The following is a 16548-nucleotide window of genomic DNA, read 5'->3' as shown; positions in this document are numbered from 1 at the left end:
ACCACAAGCTGAGCTGTGTACTGCTTAATCATAGCTCTTCTCAGGACTTGCTTAGCCTCCTGCTGGCTGACTAGCTCTCCAAGGCCCGGCCCTGGTCTTGTGGAGCGTGGTCAAACGGATGCTACTAGACAGGTAATTTAGTAGAGAGGTTAAGGATACACACTGGAGTCAGGCAAGGTTTGAATCCTAGTTCCGCTACATACCAATCAAGTAACCTTAAACATGTCATTTTATATCTGGATAAGAGATGGAAAGCACCTCATTTTTGGAAGCACTCAGCACGCTTTGCTGATTGATTAAATGGCACAGATACAAAACATCCTATCCATTACTTCCATGCAAAAGTCTTCAGTGGTTTCCCATTTCTCTGAGTTTAAAATGTTGTCATTTCAGTATAGCTTTACAATGCTGTCCTTACACTGAGTTGTCTGTCCCTCCAATCTGGCCTCCCTACAAACACGTAACACACATCATGACATTCCTCATTGTCTTGCCCCCTTTCTCCTGGTTTTGGTGCCCTTCCTCTGTGAATTCACCTCATATGTAACATGTGATCTTTTCCTGGTGTGGTGCTATAGGATCAGCACTGGATTGTTGTTCAAAGTTGGCAGTTCAAATCCACCAGCTAACTACTCCTTGAAAACCTATATAGGGTGGGTATGAGTTGTAACCGAGCAGTTCAAATCCACCAGTTACTCCTCGAAAGCCCATATAGGGTGGCTATGAGTCGTAACCAACTCAACAACCCTTAATAACAACAACAGTCTCATTTATTTCTCATGGTGTGGCGCTGTGGGTTAATGCACCATACTGCAAAGCCGTTTGAACTACAAGGTCAGCTGTTTAAGATCACCAGCTGCTCCTCAGAAACCCTATACTGGGTAGGTATGGGTCAGAGCCGACTCGATGGCACCATTGTTCTGTTGAGGCATGGGGAAGGGTTGACCCTGAGAACTGGGGCGGAAGGGTGCAGTAGACTCATCACTCTGTCTACTTTACACAGAGTGTAAAATGGTTTTGTTGTTGTTGTTGGTAAATGCCGTTGAGTTTAATGCCAAGGAGCAGCTGGTGGGTTTGAACTGATGGCCTTGTGGTTCCCAGTCCTGTGTTGACCCTACAGCACCACGCCATAAGTCCAAAATGGGTGTTGTTGGTAAGTGCCGTCGAGTTAATTCTGACCCATAGTGACCCTGTATAGGGTTTCCAAGGAGCAGCTGGTGAGCTTGCAGTTCAAATGACTTTGCAGTCTGACACATTAGCCCACAGCGCCACACCAGGACTCCAAAATGGGTGTAGGGGTCTGGTAACGTAGTGGTTACAAGTCGGGCTGCCAATTTCAAGGTCAGCAGTTCGAAACTACCAGCCGTTCCATGGGAGAAAGATGAGGTGTTCTGCTCCCGTAAAGATTTACAGCCTCAGAAACCCTGTGCAGGGTCACTGTGAGTCGGAACCGACTCCACTGTACTTAACAACAACAACAACTTTCTAGTCTGGTCTCCTCTTCTGAAGGGAAGTGCCACACCCTACACTCTACTTTTCAGCAGGGTGTCAAGTCTGCGAGAGAATACTGCTGGGTAGGGGTATTGGTGGGTTTCAGATATGGGAACCAGAGAAGGAAACAGCTCTGAGTGATGCCACACTAAGGATTGCGTTTGGGGACCTCTGAGAGGCAGAGGTGACTCCCCCAAAGAGAATCCGGAGTTCAGACTGTCAGCTCCAGGCTTTTCCGTTATATGAGACCCTTAGGGTCTGAGTTCCAGAACCGACCCCGCCCGGAGTTTTCAGGGAGAACAGAAGTAGTGTCGCCACTGTCCCAGGTCGGAGAGAAAAGAAGCGGAGCTGCTTGGTGCCCCATCTCTGGACCGTCCAGGGAAGCCCCTCCAGTCCGGCAACCGCAGCTCGCTCTTCTCAGAAGACCTCAAAATGGACCAGCAGTCAGCGCCTCGTTAGCTCCTTCTGTTCCACCCCACCCCGGTTCCGCCCACCCCGATTCCGCCCCCGAGCCCCGCCCGCACCCTCGCCTCCGCCTCTGGGCCGGAAGCCACCTCTCTTCCGCCCTCCCCTTCACCTCATCCTTTACCCCCTCCCAGTCCTCCTCCCTCCGCAAGTCCGGGAAACCTTTCTCCCCTCCGGCTCCTCCCACAGCCCCTGCCCCACCCACTTCCCGCCCCTGTCCGGGCCTCTCGGCCCCGCTATTCCCCTCTTCTGGCTCCGCCCCTGGCCACCGGAAGGCAGTCCCCGCCCTCGGCCCCGCCTCCCCGAAGTTTCTTGGGCCCTCAGGCGGCTGGCGGGACAGAATCTAGAGAGCCGCCGCCCGGCTGGCAGTGGATGGAGGTGGCGGAGCTCGCACGGCGCGGCGAGTGAGCGGCGGAGTGACCGGCCCTCAGTGGATTCACTATGGATGAGGAGGTGAAGACCGGCCTAGAAGGGGGTGGAGGGAAGCTGGGCTGGGGTCTTTTAGTCTTTTACTGTTGTTAGGGACCTGGGCTCAGGCCCTTGGCCCTGCCCACCCCACTCCCAATGGTCTAGGAACCACCAACCCCTAGACAGAGCTTCATCCTTCTTCATTATCTCTTAGGCTTCACTCACCAACCATGGGAAGTCTTGGTTGTTATTGTTCCTATTGGACTAACGGGGATAATGAAGCGAGTTTGGTGACTTACTCAAAGTAGTATAGAGAGCTGGACTCGAGCCCAGATTATAATTGAATCTCCCCTTACCCCCACCCATCAGGTTAGATCGGCAGGGTGTGTGTGTGTGTGTTGTGTGTATGGGGGATGTCTGTGGGTTCTGGGGTTCCTGTCCCAAAGAATTTGAGGCAGTATTGTGCCCAATCGTGGAAGAGCTCAAGGTTTCAGTTTTCTACCCCGCATAAGTCCCTGTGAGTCCCTTTTCCCCCTACCCTGTCCTCCCCGCCCCACATCTTCTGTCTAAGCTTTTCTTTGGAGTCAGGTCTGCACCAGGGCTGATCCTCGTCCCTGCCTTCCCTGCCAGGGAGGGAGAGAGACCTCCAGAAGGAGCTGGGCTTCTGGACTTGCCCCTTGAGCCTCCTTATACCACCTCAAGACACTATAGTGTAGGGTGGGGTCAGAAGCTCTGTGTACCCTGCTCTCTCCTTGCAAACCTACTTCTCCCGGCAGACCTATCCAAGGGTCCAGCACACACGTTGTGGTTTTGTGTCATCCAGTTAGTTCTGACTCAGTAATCCTGTATAGGGTTTCTGAGGAGCGGCTGGCAAGTTTGAACCACCAACCTTATAGTTAGCAGTCCAGTGCTTATCCTACAGTGCCACACATGGACTTCCAATACACTTAATCCATGACTGTGAAATGAATACATTAGAATGAGGATGGGGGCGGGTGTGCTGACTTTGCTTCTTATCCCCTCAGAGGGTCCCAGATTCTCTTTCAACCCAAGGGAAGGAGAGGGATCTATGCCTGGATGGGTGGGGAGAAAAGGTGAATTCTTCCCTCTTGGGATGGGCTGGGCCAGCTGGGGATCCCTTAGTGGACCAGGCTGCCAGTGTTCCTGTCAGAACCCACCTCCCTACTTCCTGAGGCCACTGCTGACTGAATGTCAGCTTTCCCTCTAGGCCAGGCCCTGCATTGCTGAGGGACGGTAGATAAGTCACTTCCCCTCTCGGCCTGCATTTCCTCTTCTATTTATAAAATATAGGGCCTAGTCTTCTCTCTGGGTTCTGACAATATGATTGTGGCCCCTTCTCTCAGACTGGATGGAGGTAGGTAGCAAAGTCAGGCCAACTAGGATTTGCTGTGGGTTGTATTTTTTTTTTGCCAACAGGGCTGTCCCCCAGCCTCTGCTGCTTTGAGGGCCGGGCTCTCTGCCTGTGGCTCCTCCCTTGCTCCCAGAGGATGTGGGCCCGGATTACTCCATTTCCCTGTCTATTCTGGCCCCCAATTAAGAGAAGTTCTTCTGGGCCAGTGGTTTGTCCATGGCCAGCCCAGCCCTACTCACTCTCTTTGGTCCAGAGTCTCTAACCTTACCACTTAATGACTCCCAGATCCCCAAAGCTCTTGGCATACCTGGGGCATCTGTGGTCTTAACATCCTGCACCCCTGCCCCAGCCTCACCCACACAGCCAGGATTCTCTAGTGCCTGTCTCTCCTTTGACATCCCTAGCTCTCCTTTCTCCCCATCTTCTCTTTCAATAGCTTCCCCTTGTTTCTCTGGACCTCAACTCCCATAAACACCTGTTAGATCATAGTCACCTGCTCTGTCCCATGACCCCAGGCCCAGGAAGGCCTCATATATCACCTCACTCCCAAACTGGCTGCTTTCAGCCTCCCCCTGGCTTAAGCTTCTTTCCCCTGCATGCCAAGCCTCCTTAGGCTCAGTGACATCCTCTGTTCAATGGGCTGGTAGTCCCCATCAAACTAAGGCTTCGTGAAGTAGCGCTGGTCTTAACATCTGCCCACCTGGGTTCTCAGGGCTTTGGTTTCCCTATCTGTAAAGTGAGGGGAGAGTATGATCTCAAAATGTGAGCTTCAAAAACTGTAAGTATCCACTTTGAGTATTATTGCTACCCCTGGAGTAATGTTGAAAACTCTGCTCTTGGGGTTTCCCTGTCTCTACCCTGGGTTTCGGCCCACCTGCTGTCTCATAGTCCTGCCGGCTTCACCTTGGGTGACTCCAGGCTGCCCATTTGCCCTACCCTAGAGGTGGCAGGGCATGTCTTGTGGCAGCACTGGTTTTATGACCTCAGGCTTTAATCCTTTTCCCTCTCTGAATCTGGCTGTCTTGTTCTATAGTGAAAGGGTTGAGAGTTTAGGGTCTTTTCCTTCCTCTTCTGGGCCAAGATGTTCGTCTGATCTTCTTATATTCCTACCGTACCCTACTTTCTGTAGGGGCTTCCTATGTCTTTATCCTCCCTGAGAGCTAGGAGTGGGAGATTCCTCAGTATAGGTCCTATGTTTCTCCCAACAGGGACCTTCTCAAGCAGGGACTGCTCATCCGCCTACCAGATTGGGGACTTCTATTGAGCAGGGTCTATAACCCCCTCATCAGACTGGAAGTTCTACCTGGGCAGAACCCATGCTGCCTTTCTCTTATTGCCATGCCACAGGGCTCAGACATGGCAGGTTCTTAGTAGAATTTTGTCTGAGCATCCCTGGGTTTAGTTTCCTGTGATGTGAGGTGCTGACTAGCCAACAAGATTTCTTCTGCTGTTCTGTCTCTCTGTCATGGTCTGCGTTGTATGCTGGACCTTTCCACCCATGTTTCAGAGTTACCTAGCTTTGTTTTTTTTTTTTTTTAATTTATAATGGATGACCCAGAGACCCTTCCACCTCAGGCAAAGCGGAGCCAGGCTGGTACCCTAAGGGTGCCTCAGGAATTCCTCACAGTGGGCATGGAAGGCCTGGGTGAGGATGGGAGGGGAGAGGGCAAAATGGGGAGAACAGTGGTCAGCTGGTCGGTAAGAGAAGAGACTGAAAAACTGGGCTGAGAAGGACAAAACCTCTCCTGTGAGCCTTGCCAAGGGGAGGGACCAATTATTAAAACTTACTGGGGTAGAGCTAGGTCCTGGTGGGAGGGGTCCTGAGGGGCAAGGAGAGGGGCTGGGTGGAGGATGGCAGACACACACAATCCTAGCCTCCAGCCAGGCCTCCCACAGGGTGGCTGCTTCTGTGGGTCATTCCTGACAAGAAAACCCTTCCCTGAGCTTTGGTTCATGCCACCTCTAGCTCCTCAGTCACCATCCCCCATCTCAATCCCAAAGCTTCCGGCCTCAGCCTTGCCTGGGCCCCACCAGCCCTAGGCCTGCATTTCCAGCTGATCCAGTCATAGTGGTCTTTGGACCTGCTCTGCTAGGCCAGAGAGAACAGTGGTCGAGACACAAGGTTCCGCCTTACACCCTGGGAACTTCATGTGGCAGACGGTGGGGTAGGCAGGGGTCGGAAGCAGAGGGAATTTAGAAAAGAGGTGTGAGACCCCAAGGAGTAGCGGGTAGACCGCCTGAGAAGCAGGAGGCAAGCCTGGAACTGAAAGGTGGGAGATTCCAGCAACAGCTCCACACTTCACAGCCCTTAGAAGTCTGCTCATTCAGGCTCCAGCAGGCCTAGGACGTGGCCAATGGTGCTACCTCCAGTTCTGCCCATAGAAGGGATGTGCGTGTCAAGTGTGGGTGTGAGGGTTCCCATTTCTCAGTTTTGTTCTTCTAACCCTGGGCCTGTAACAGCCTTTAGGGGACTACTGAGAGGGTGAACCTCTGGACATCACACAGCTCATTGGGAGCTGAACACAGGGAAAGGCAGTGGGTACAGGGACAGGATGTGAGAGCCCCCTTTCCCCTTACCAAGAGACCTTGAAATGAAGCCCCTTCTTCCTCCAGACAGAGAGGCTCAGAACTGACTAGTACAGGCCTCTCACTTCTGCATTCCTGCATCTGGGAAGGCCATTTGGGACCATCCCATTTCTCCATTTCTCTTGCCATCTACAAGTCAGGAGAGACCCTAAGGGGCAGTCCACATTCCTGAAGCTCCTAGAACACTGAGGCCCAGTATCTATGGCCCAGAAGGACCTTGCTCTGAATTCTGAACCCTGCCAGGGAGAAGGTCCTTGAGAACCAGAGAGGATGGTAGTGACAGCAATGGCAACAATAACGAGGGCTCCCATTGGCTGATTGAGGATATACGAGACGCCACGTGTCTTGTCTTCTTTATTCAGTAGCATTTACTCAGCATCTACTATGTACCAGGCATTGCTTTAGGCACTGGGGACACAGCAGCAGTAAATAAAACCAACAGCTCTGTTGTTACTGTTAGTGTCCCCATTTCACAAATGAAGAAACTGAGGCTTAGAGGGGTTAAGTGTCTTCTTTCTGTTCTGTATGATTTTGGATTCAAAGACCAGTCTCCTAACTACCCAATTTTGTAGCTCAAAATGAGAACCAGTCTGTGCCTCCCCTGCCATGATGAAGAGCAGAGAGGCCTGCCCGGCCCAGCCCCTGACAGCTCACCACACCTATATCTGCCTAGGCTTGTCCTTAGGTAGCTGTGGCCATAGGGTGTCCCTGGGTAGAGGTGTGTCTCTTTTGACAGGGCCCCCCTTTTCACTTTTATGTAAATTATAAAGTATTCAAAATTAGTCAGTGCTGATTTCCTTTTAGAATCCTCTAGATTTTGACACCCTCTTGGTCTCCTTTCCTCTTCCCTCCCCGCCACACTTACTAGTTGTGGGTTGGAGGGGTGGTTACCAGTCTCTGAAGTGAACTATTTAGAAAATTGGGTGTATATTTTCATTTCACAGATACTTCTTGAGCATTTATTATGTGTAAGAGAACTGTGCTGGGGACTCAGAGGCAGTCTGGCCCCATGTGGTAGGCTAGCATGGAGGAGGCAGAGGATGTCAGAGACTTCCCTTGTTTACAAAGGCCTGAGTTCAAAGCCTCTACCAGCCTGTGGACAAAGGCAAAGAACCCTTGGAACCCTCACCAGATAGGTTTTTGTCTCTCGGGGTGGCCACCCTGAAGTCCTGGCCTGGGCTGGGATGGGGGCCGGACGCAGGGACTGCAGAGTGGGTTCTCTAGCAGGGTGGGAGTAGAGAGGACAATTACCATTTAGCTGGCCTGCTACTTCCATCTCTCTGCGCCCTGTGTAAATATCACCTCCTCCTGGACTACCCAGGCCTGAACTAGGTCCCTTCCTATTCTCTCTTGCTGCCTGCTGTGAAATGGTGACATTTCACGATTGCTAATGTGCTTATGGAGTCCTGGTGTGATGCTGTAGGTTAATGTGCTGGACTGCAAAGTCAGTTGGAACCACAAGGTCGGCGGTTCAAGGTCACCAGCCACTCTTCAGAAACGCTATACAGGGTTGCTATGGGTCAGAATAGACTTGATGGCACTTAACAACAACAATGTGCTTATTGATTTCGGGTATGGCGCTGTATGATAACAGTGAACCGCTAACCACAAGGTCGGCAGTTAAAACCCACTAGTTGCTCCTCAGAAACCCTGTGTAGGGTTGCTATGAGTTGGAACCGACGGCACTTAACAACAACAACAGTGTGCTTATGTCTGGTGTTTACTTGTTCAGCTCTTCTTCCCTGCCATTATGAACCCCTTGAGGGCAGAGATTATGTTGTTCTTACTTACTTCTGCCTAGCCCAGCGCATATGACGCTGTAGGTGTTCACTACAATGTTTGGTGACTGGGTGAGTGAACACATGACTGGACATTAAGGAAGCGGGAAGAAAGTGAAATCCAGAGAAACCTGATGTAAAATTCGGACTCAGTCCCTCCTGCTGTGTGACTCTGGGCAAGTCATTTCTTCTCTCTGAGGCTCAGTTTGCTGTGCTGTGAGGATGATGATAATGACACTGTCTCAGGGGCAGGTAGTCCTACAGGCTTGATGGTGTAAAACTAAACACAGTGGCTCAATGTAAGGTGGCTGCTGCTTGGACTACACCAGTTTCTGCTATTATTATTGTTACTGAATTAAGAATACTTGACTTGGGAGTTGTGGGGTGATGTCAGCAGGTACCCTGTGTAGCTTGTGGATCTGTGGCCCTTTGGCAGCAGCCCTCATGACGTGTCCTGGTACTGGCTTGCAGGGCGTGAAGGAGGGGAGTGAGAAGCCTCGGGGAGCAAGGACAGCGGACAAGGCTGGCTGGATCAAGAAGAGTGGCGGAGGCCTCCTGAGTCTCTGGAAAGACCGCTACCTGCTTCTCTGCCAGGCCCAACTACTGGTCTATGAGAACGAGGTGAGTCCCTGACTGGCCCTGAGATTTGGGGGTTCTGGGACTAAGGGCAAAGTGGAGGTAATCCAGGCCCTCAGGAGTAAGTAGCCTGGGACTAGGACTGGAAGACCTGTTCCACCTTTAACACACTGTGCAACTTTGGATAAGTGTCTTTCTCTGGGTTTCCGTTGGCAATATAGGGTCAGTGTATCTAGGGGAAAGTAGAGGTAGAGTGAGAGGTTCTTTGAACCATGTGTGCATTTGAATGTATGTTAGTTTCTTCAGCTGTATACCCCCACATTGTAGCGCCTGTCACTGGACAAGGTTCCGCATAAATGAATGTGCCAGAAAACCTAAGCTTGTCCCATTCAGCAGTGGTAGTAGAATTAATAACTAGTGTTAATACTTGTTTGGGATTCTTACATACCTCTAATTTGACATTCATAACAGTCCCATAAGAATGGACATTATAGTACGTTTTAAGAAGAGGACCAGGAGTGGGGGTGGGGACGCAAGATGCTTCTTGAGCATCTCAGTGAATGGAAGAGTCTGGTCTAGCACCAAATCCAGGGCTCCTTTCATGAAGTAAAAGCTCCAAGACTACTTTTGGTGGAACTCCTTTAAAATATGTTAAATATTTTCTGTCTTCTTCAACAGAAGGTAAGTTGGTGGCTCAGAGAGTATTCCATACTGTTGGCCTGTACTTTTCAGCTCTTCTTTCTCGAACTCTTACCATCAAGATGCCGGGAGCTACTTCTCTTGTCCTCATGCTTGTGACAGCCTTTGCATCTTCCCCCTTCAGACTTTGATGATGCTCCTAGTTTTCAGCAGGTTTGGAACTCAAACAATAAGGATGTTACAGTTGTGTGATAAGTAAGAGTTAGTAAAGAAACCAAGGAGAAAAATACATTCATTTGCTATGGGATTTTGTGACTTTTTGTTGGCTTTTACTTGTAGATGTGGTTTGTCTTAGGGGGTTGAAGCTATCAAAGGGCCTCTTTGGTGGTTGAGGCTATCAAAGGGCTACCTACTAAAAATAGGGTTATCAAACACCTAGAAATACATGTTTGACAGATAAAATACATGGAAAAGAACTGACCTAGGGCCAGAAGGAGACGGTGCCTGCTTCTCTTCCCCATCAACCTCTCTCAATGTGCCTTGTGGTATCTTGGCAACTCCAGAATTGTCCCAGACCAAGAAAATTGGGTAACCTGGATGGGAGTATTAAAAGGAGCTGCCTTTGAGAGAACTCTGCCTATCCTGCCCTACTCCATGAAATGAGGGAAGAACAGGGGATGAGGGTGTGCAAACAGACAGCCCCCAGATGTTCTATATTGCTGCTGTCACCAAATTAGGATGTACCACATTTGGTAATGTGGCAGCAGGGGGATATTTTTATAGATAAAGGGAGTTATCACAGCTTCCTCCAGCCCCCACTGCTATAAGAGTGAGTGACAGGCCCCCCAGCTGTCGCCCTGTCAGGCACTGGTCCTGGACCGCCTTACCACATCTGGTTACTGCTAAGAAGCAGGAAGGATTTCACATCCCCCAAACATGAAAAATCCAAATCACATTTGGAAAAAAAAAAGATCACTATTTAAAAAACCGAAATGCAGTTTCAAGAACTTAGCACTTGGGGTGGGGGAGCTTGGCCCAGGAGTAAGAATTGAGAAATGCTTATTAGTTCAATTCCTCTTTCTGATGTAAGGAACTAGGCGAGTGTGTGCAGCTCTTGGCTCTGTCTTTACTGTCAGAAAAGCTGACATTCCAAAGATGTTGCCCCCGCCCAGTGCCTGCTGGTTTATGCGTTTTTTTTCTCAGCTGCAGAAGGGCCAGGATGATTCAGCATTTCTGGTGGAGAGGGAGACCCAGGACAGGCAGCTGTGGGGAGCTGGTGTCTGGTGGTGGGGATGGACTGAGGGGTGATTTTGGACTGGTGGTTGCCCACTTCAGGAGGGCCTGCAGACATGGAAAAGTGAGTTACTGCTCTTTGGACAGAAGATCCATCCCCAGGCAGCTTCCTTTCTCTGGATGTCCAGGTAGGGGGTACTTCCTGGGGTCTCACTCTGTGCCAGACATTCATTCCAGCAAATTGGAGACTGCCCTGTGCAGGGCGCTGTCGGCAGACACACCCAGCACAGGGTAGAGAGAGAAGGTCAAGCAAGGAGTTAGCACTGTGTTTCCCTGGGGTAGGGCTCTGTCCCTGACACCTGCTAGGGTGCCTGCTACTGGCAGGTTTGTGTGCTCTCAACAGTAAGTGATGGGGGTCTTCACAGGAGAGAGGGAGAGCAGCAAGACTCTGGGGCTCAGGGAGTGTGGTCAGGGGAGCTTCCTGGAGCAAGTGGATTTTACTGGCCCTTGTGTTCAGTGGAGAAACTTGGAGGGGGTTGGAGAATAGGGGCTAGAAACAGATATGGAAGCGAAAATGGGGAACTCCACCTGAATAAATGTGGATGGGAAAGACCAGGTTGCCAAGGGACTAAAGAGACTGTGTTGCTGTTAGTGCCGTCGAGTTAGCCTCCAACTCCTGGTGAGCCCATGCACAACCAGATGAGACCATTGTGATGTCATAGGGTGTTTCATTGACTGATTTTCAGAGATAGATCTCCAGACCTTTCTTTCTAGAAACTCCACTGAAACGTGTTCAGTATCCTAGCAGCATGCAAGCCTCCATTGACAGAAGATGGTGGCTGTGCATGAGGTACATTGACCGGAAATCAAACCCAGGTCTCCCACATGGAAGGTGAGACTTCTGCTGCTGAACTTTGCTGCCCTTGAAGAGAGCATAGATTAGTGGTTGTCTACCTTGACTGTTCTATGGGAGAAAGATGAGGCTTTCTGCTCTCGTAAAGATTTACAGCTTTGGAAACCCTGTACGGGGTCACTATAAGTCGGAACTGACTCCACGGCACATAACCACCACAACCACCTTGGCTGTACAATCTTCTGGGGAGTTTTAAAATCTATTATTGTCTGGACCCCACCTCCAGAAATCCCAGTGTAATTGGTCTGGGATATTGCTTGGGCATTAGGATTTTTAGAAGTTCCCAAACGCCATCAAAGTTGAGGACCATTGATAATAGAATTGTCTGGGGGATTGTTGAAACACAGATCCCAGACCCATTCCCCCAAGTTTATGAGTTAGTAGGAATGGAAATCTGAAAATTTACATTTCTTTCTTTTTTTAACTTATCATTGGGCACTGAGTGAACGTAAATGTACGTTTACATTTCTAACGACTTCCCAGGGGATGCTGGTGCTGTTGGTTTAAGAACTATTATGTAGAGCACCTTCTTGATGACGTGCTGATTTGAAAGCACTCACTAAGTGTCAGGTTCTCAGTACATTCAGATTAACCTGGAGGGAAATTAGGGTATTTTCTCAGCAAATAGTCAAGACCCTACCTCCTAAACTGCAGAGCCTGGATGCTGCCAGGGTGAGTGCTCTCGCTGATTCTCTTGCATGTTGTCCAGTGACTGGGTGGGGTTTTCATAGTTTGTTTGTGTGGGTCAGGGCAGCGAACCCCCCTAAAAGGGCCTGCTTCTTAAGTTAGCATGTATTATAAGTTGTTACAATGTGGTCTTCCCTGGAAAGTCAAGCAATTGACCAACATTGAGAGGGAGTTTGTCCCTGGCAACTTGTTGGAGAGGTCTACTAGTTTGAGCCATGGATAAAACTCTCCAGCCTTGGGACTGCTGGGTAGGAAGGTGGTCTGGTCAGTGTCCAGGAACAGCTAGGGGTGTTCTTGAGGAAGCCCTTTTCTCTCTTAACGCGTGACCTACAGACTGGGGTAAGGAGCTGCTCTTCCATACGAGGGTGAGAGTCAGGGTCAACAGAGGACGATACCAAGTAGGAGAGCCAGCTTGTGAAGGCAAGGCATGGAGTCCCAAACATCCCTTGATTTTGCTTCCTTCTGTAGCCTGGACTTTTCCTTTTTTCCTACTTGGTGACATCCTGCTCCCTCCTTCAGGCTACTCTTTTTTTGGGTGTGTGACAGTTTACTTTTATTTTATTTTTTATGTTTTATTGTGAATTATATGATAGTTTACACAGAAGAACATTAGTTTTACATTCATCCTATTGTATATCGTTTCATTGCCATAGTTACAATCCCCTCCATGCGTCATCAACCAACCAAAGGGTACATCCTGAAAGCCTGCCCCCCGGTCCTCAGCACACAGCCCCTCTCCCTCTCTGGGTCTAAAATCCGCAGCTGCTCCATCTTTCCACGTCATTGTCTCTGCCTCCATCTCTGGCATCACTGCCTCTCGGGGTGGGGTCCCGCTCTCCGCTCTTCTCCCTTGATGGTCCCAGGGACCTTCGCTCCTAGACTGCAAAGTTAATCATTCCCCTCCTTGCTACAGAACCTCTCCCTTTACATTTCCAACCCTCACAATCAGTCCTGATAACAATTATTCACTATTGTATCACAAGAGAACTATCTGCATTTCTTTAATCAGCCCCACCTAGACAGATTGGATACTACTCAGTGGAGATTCTACCTTCCTCCACGCCTTCTGCATCTAGGTTCCCTCTTGAAAGCTTGTAAACCAGTCATGTCTTGCCTTTGTAGCCCCCACTTTGGGTAGCCAATGTCCAAGTTGCCCATCCCTGTCTATTCTGTGTATGGAGAGGGTGGGAATGATCTTTGCTGTAAAGATTTGTTGCCTCTTTTGAGCTACTGCATCCATAGGTGTAGGTCAAATTCATCAAATTGTATCAGATTACTCTTTTTTTCCTCTTCTTTCTTTCTTCTAGTTGAGCTCTGATCATCCAGTCATTGAAGCCAGGTCAAGTGGGTATTATCTGCAAGTGTGGGTGTTCTTGAGGCATATGCCCTTTCTTCTTATCAGCTGGATGCTTCACTCTCCACTCTAGTCCTCTGTGGCTATGTCACTGACTCTGGGCCCAAGAGTCCCCAGGTCTTGCCATATTGCTGGCCAACCAGGTCTTCACCCAGGTTCACAGGAGTCTATTGAATGTTGTAGGGCTTAGCTTGCAGCTTCATTACTGTTTTTCCCTCACTTTCCCTTATCAGTGATGAGCATGGTCACCAACCAGAGTGTGTATTCCCATTGAGTCTTAGTCTTGGAAGGTGGTTTGCTCTGAGGGGACCTGACCACTTGCCTTGATGTCTCCTGGGCAAGCAACTTGCTTGTTCTTGTAGTAATCAGTCGGTCTGTTCAGGCTACTCTTGCACACACCTGTGCCCGGCATTTGGGCCTGCATGGGTCCCCACTCCCCCCTTTTGAGCCTCTGCAGCATCTCCCTCTGTTTCCTCCTCTGGCCTTACGCACGCTTGACTGGGACCTGCCTCCAGGATATGTGTACATGTTTCATTTGGATGGCAAGTCTGGAGCACAGTCCTCCAGCTGGCATGTACTAAGCACCAACCCCCGGAATACCGAACCTTAGTGATTGAGTGACATCCTGAGCCCCCACCCCTGACTGGGATGCCCTCAGCTGAACAGTAGAGTCTGGGGTGTGGCCTGGGTGACTAAGGGTCTGGGAGCAGCTGGCTCTTACCAGCCCATATCCCCTCTGTCTCCTTCCCCAGGATGAACAGAAGTGTGTGGAGACAGTGGAGCTGGGCAGTTATGAGAAGTGCCAGGACCTTCGTGCGCTCCTCAAGCGGAAACATCGCTTTATCCTGCTGCGATCCCCAGGGAACAAGGTAGGGGGTTGCCCACTGCTGCCTCACCTCGCTCCAGGCCAGTGTGCTTGGAAGATCACCCTGGAAGGTTCAGACCCAGGGGCTGGCCCAGGTGGGACTTTATTTGTTTTGTCTTGGGACCTCCCCAGCCCCTGGTTGATGAGATGCACTTAGGCTCTGCTGAGAGAGCTCTGCTCCCTTCTCTCCATCCCAGGGTTCGGGGCCTCTTTCCCAGGCTGCAGTTAGAAGTAACAGTGAGGATGAGGAGGGCTATGGGTGAGCCTCCATCCTCCTGGCTCTGACATCCTGACACAAGCTGGGGCAACTGGTGAATGTAGCCCATTCTTCAATCCAGGCCTTTCTGGGTGGACCACCCTTTTGCCCCCATTCTGCAACCCCCCCAGCTTTCCTCTCTGCACTTTTCTGTCTTTGCTGAGGCTGAAGAAAGTGTCTTGCCTGTGAGGTTCTTTCCCTGTGACGTGCTGTGTATACAGATTATAAGTTTGCTATTTGAACCACATTTCTCTGGTGAGGAGTCCCAGTGGGTGTTGACACATGGTGTCATTTCACAGATGGTGGGAGGGGGGCATTGAGATTCTGAGGCTGATGTGTACAGCACCTCCTGCCAGCTCGCACCCATCTGCAGCTGAGCCACACCACGCACCGCCCCGACCTCTGCTGGTCATGTGGAGCCTGGAAGCGTGGGGCTGAGTCACAGGCTGGGGGTTGGGTAGTGGGTCTGAGTCTGGGCCTGCTGGAGGCAATCCTGTTTCTCCTCTAACTTTAGGGGTTTGGAACCCAGTCCTTAACTGAGCAACCAAAACAGCAGTGAGAGGCTGTAGAGCTCTGTGACTTCTCTGCATCTTCTCAAGATGTCACGCCCTAATGGGGATATTGGGAAATGTGCTGTAGAATCAGGGAGGACTTCTGGTGTTAAGAAGGTTCATGGTACTGAACCCAGGTTTCACTTGATATCTGCTGTGTGGGGCACTTTAAGAAAGAGGAGAGCCATATTTTGGACTTTCCTGCTCAGAAGCCCCTGTGCTGCCCTGGAGACCTGATTCCTTCTGTGTGGAGCTTGTGCTAGGTGCTGAGTTTGAGAGGCAGGGTGCATCATGGGAGTGCACTCTGGCCTCTCTTTATGTTAAGGGGTGTGTTGGCCTCGTGAATCTTTCTGGGTCCTTGTGTGTCTCTTAGTGACTGATATGGATGTGAGGCAGAGGGACCTTGCCTCTCTGTCCTCTGCCCATGCTGTTCTGGGGGGCTGCCTCCCTTCTCCAGCTATGAAAATCAGCTGCTGGTGGTGGTGGGCTAGGTGGACCAGGCAGGCTCAGGGTGGAACCTTCCTAGTGACCTGTTTGTGCAGCTGCATTCTCTATTACTTCAGCCAATACCCTTCCCCTCCCCCAGCACTGCCAAGAGTTCAGGTTGTTGTTAAGTGTCTTCGAGTCCGTGCCAAATCATAGTGACCCTGTATAGAGTTTCTGAGGAGTGGTTGATGAGTTTGAATATTTGACCTTGTGGTTCAAACAGACCTGTGGTCTAGTGCTTATCCTATAGCACCATAGCCCTGGGCAACTCTGGGAATAGAACAATCAATTGGGAATATTGGATTGTGGGGACAGCCGGTAGTGAGAAGTTCCCCTGACCCTCATCACCCCTGCAAGCTCCACCAGAGGGTAGGGGCTCTCCAGAGGTCAGATGGCAGACTGTCCCAGACCAATGTCTCACCCTTACCCTCAGTTCCCATCGCTCTGGGTGTTCCCCATCCTCAGCAAGGCATCCAGTCAGCCAAGAGGTCATGTGACCCTGGCCGGCTGGTCCTGAGGCTGCCTTTTTTCCCCCTCTAATCAAATAAACAAAGACTCCAGTGTCTTACATGCCCCTTCTCCCCCTGCTTCTCTATCCCCACACCCCTGCCCATGAGGTCACAGGCAGATGCTGCCAGGAAGCAGGGTGGCTGGGGCTGGGCCTTGCTACCTCACTGGTCTGGCCAGCTTGGCCTTTTCCTTTTCCTCTTCTCTCACTCCTCTCTCCCCTCCCACTTTTCCCCTCTTTGTCATTTGTCCTCTCCTTTTCCGTAGGCCACATGCTGCTATCTTTTAAACTCCCTTTGAATCCTCTGTGGCTCTTCAGGGCATGATGGTGGATGGAGTGTGGCCTGAGGAGAGACTGCTTATATTCTTTTTTTTTTTTTT

The 16548-nt window shown here is 50.5% G+C and overlaps 1 protein-coding gene across 1 annotated transcript in view; it reads left to right on the top strand.

Annotated features, from left to right (window-relative positions):
* Nucleotides 1-2397: 2397 nt before the first annotated feature.
* Nucleotides 2398-16548, top strand: part of PLEKHO2 (pleckstrin homology domain containing, family O member 2) — a 22656-nt gene continuing 8505 nt past the window's right edge. The window contains exons 1-3 of the mRNA XM_006831536.1: nt 2398-2409; nt 8572-8721; nt 14255-14371. Coding sequence (XP_006831599.1) covers nt 2398-2409; nt 8572-8721; nt 14255-14371 — 279 coding nt within the window. The remainder of the gene's footprint in view (nt 2410-8571; nt 8722-14254; nt 14372-16548) is intronic.

The sequence above is a fragment of the Chrysochloris asiatica genome, unplaced genomic scaffold (assembly GCF_000296735.1).
Source record: "Chrysochloris asiatica unplaced genomic scaffold, ChrAsi1.0 scaffold00004, whole genome shotgun sequence".
In the NCBI taxonomy this organism is placed as follows: domain Eukaryota; kingdom Metazoa; phylum Chordata; class Mammalia; order Afrosoricida; family Chrysochloridae; genus Chrysochloris; species Chrysochloris asiatica.
Note: the sequence above shows the minus strand (reverse complement) of the source record. Positions and strands in the feature narration are given on the sequence as shown.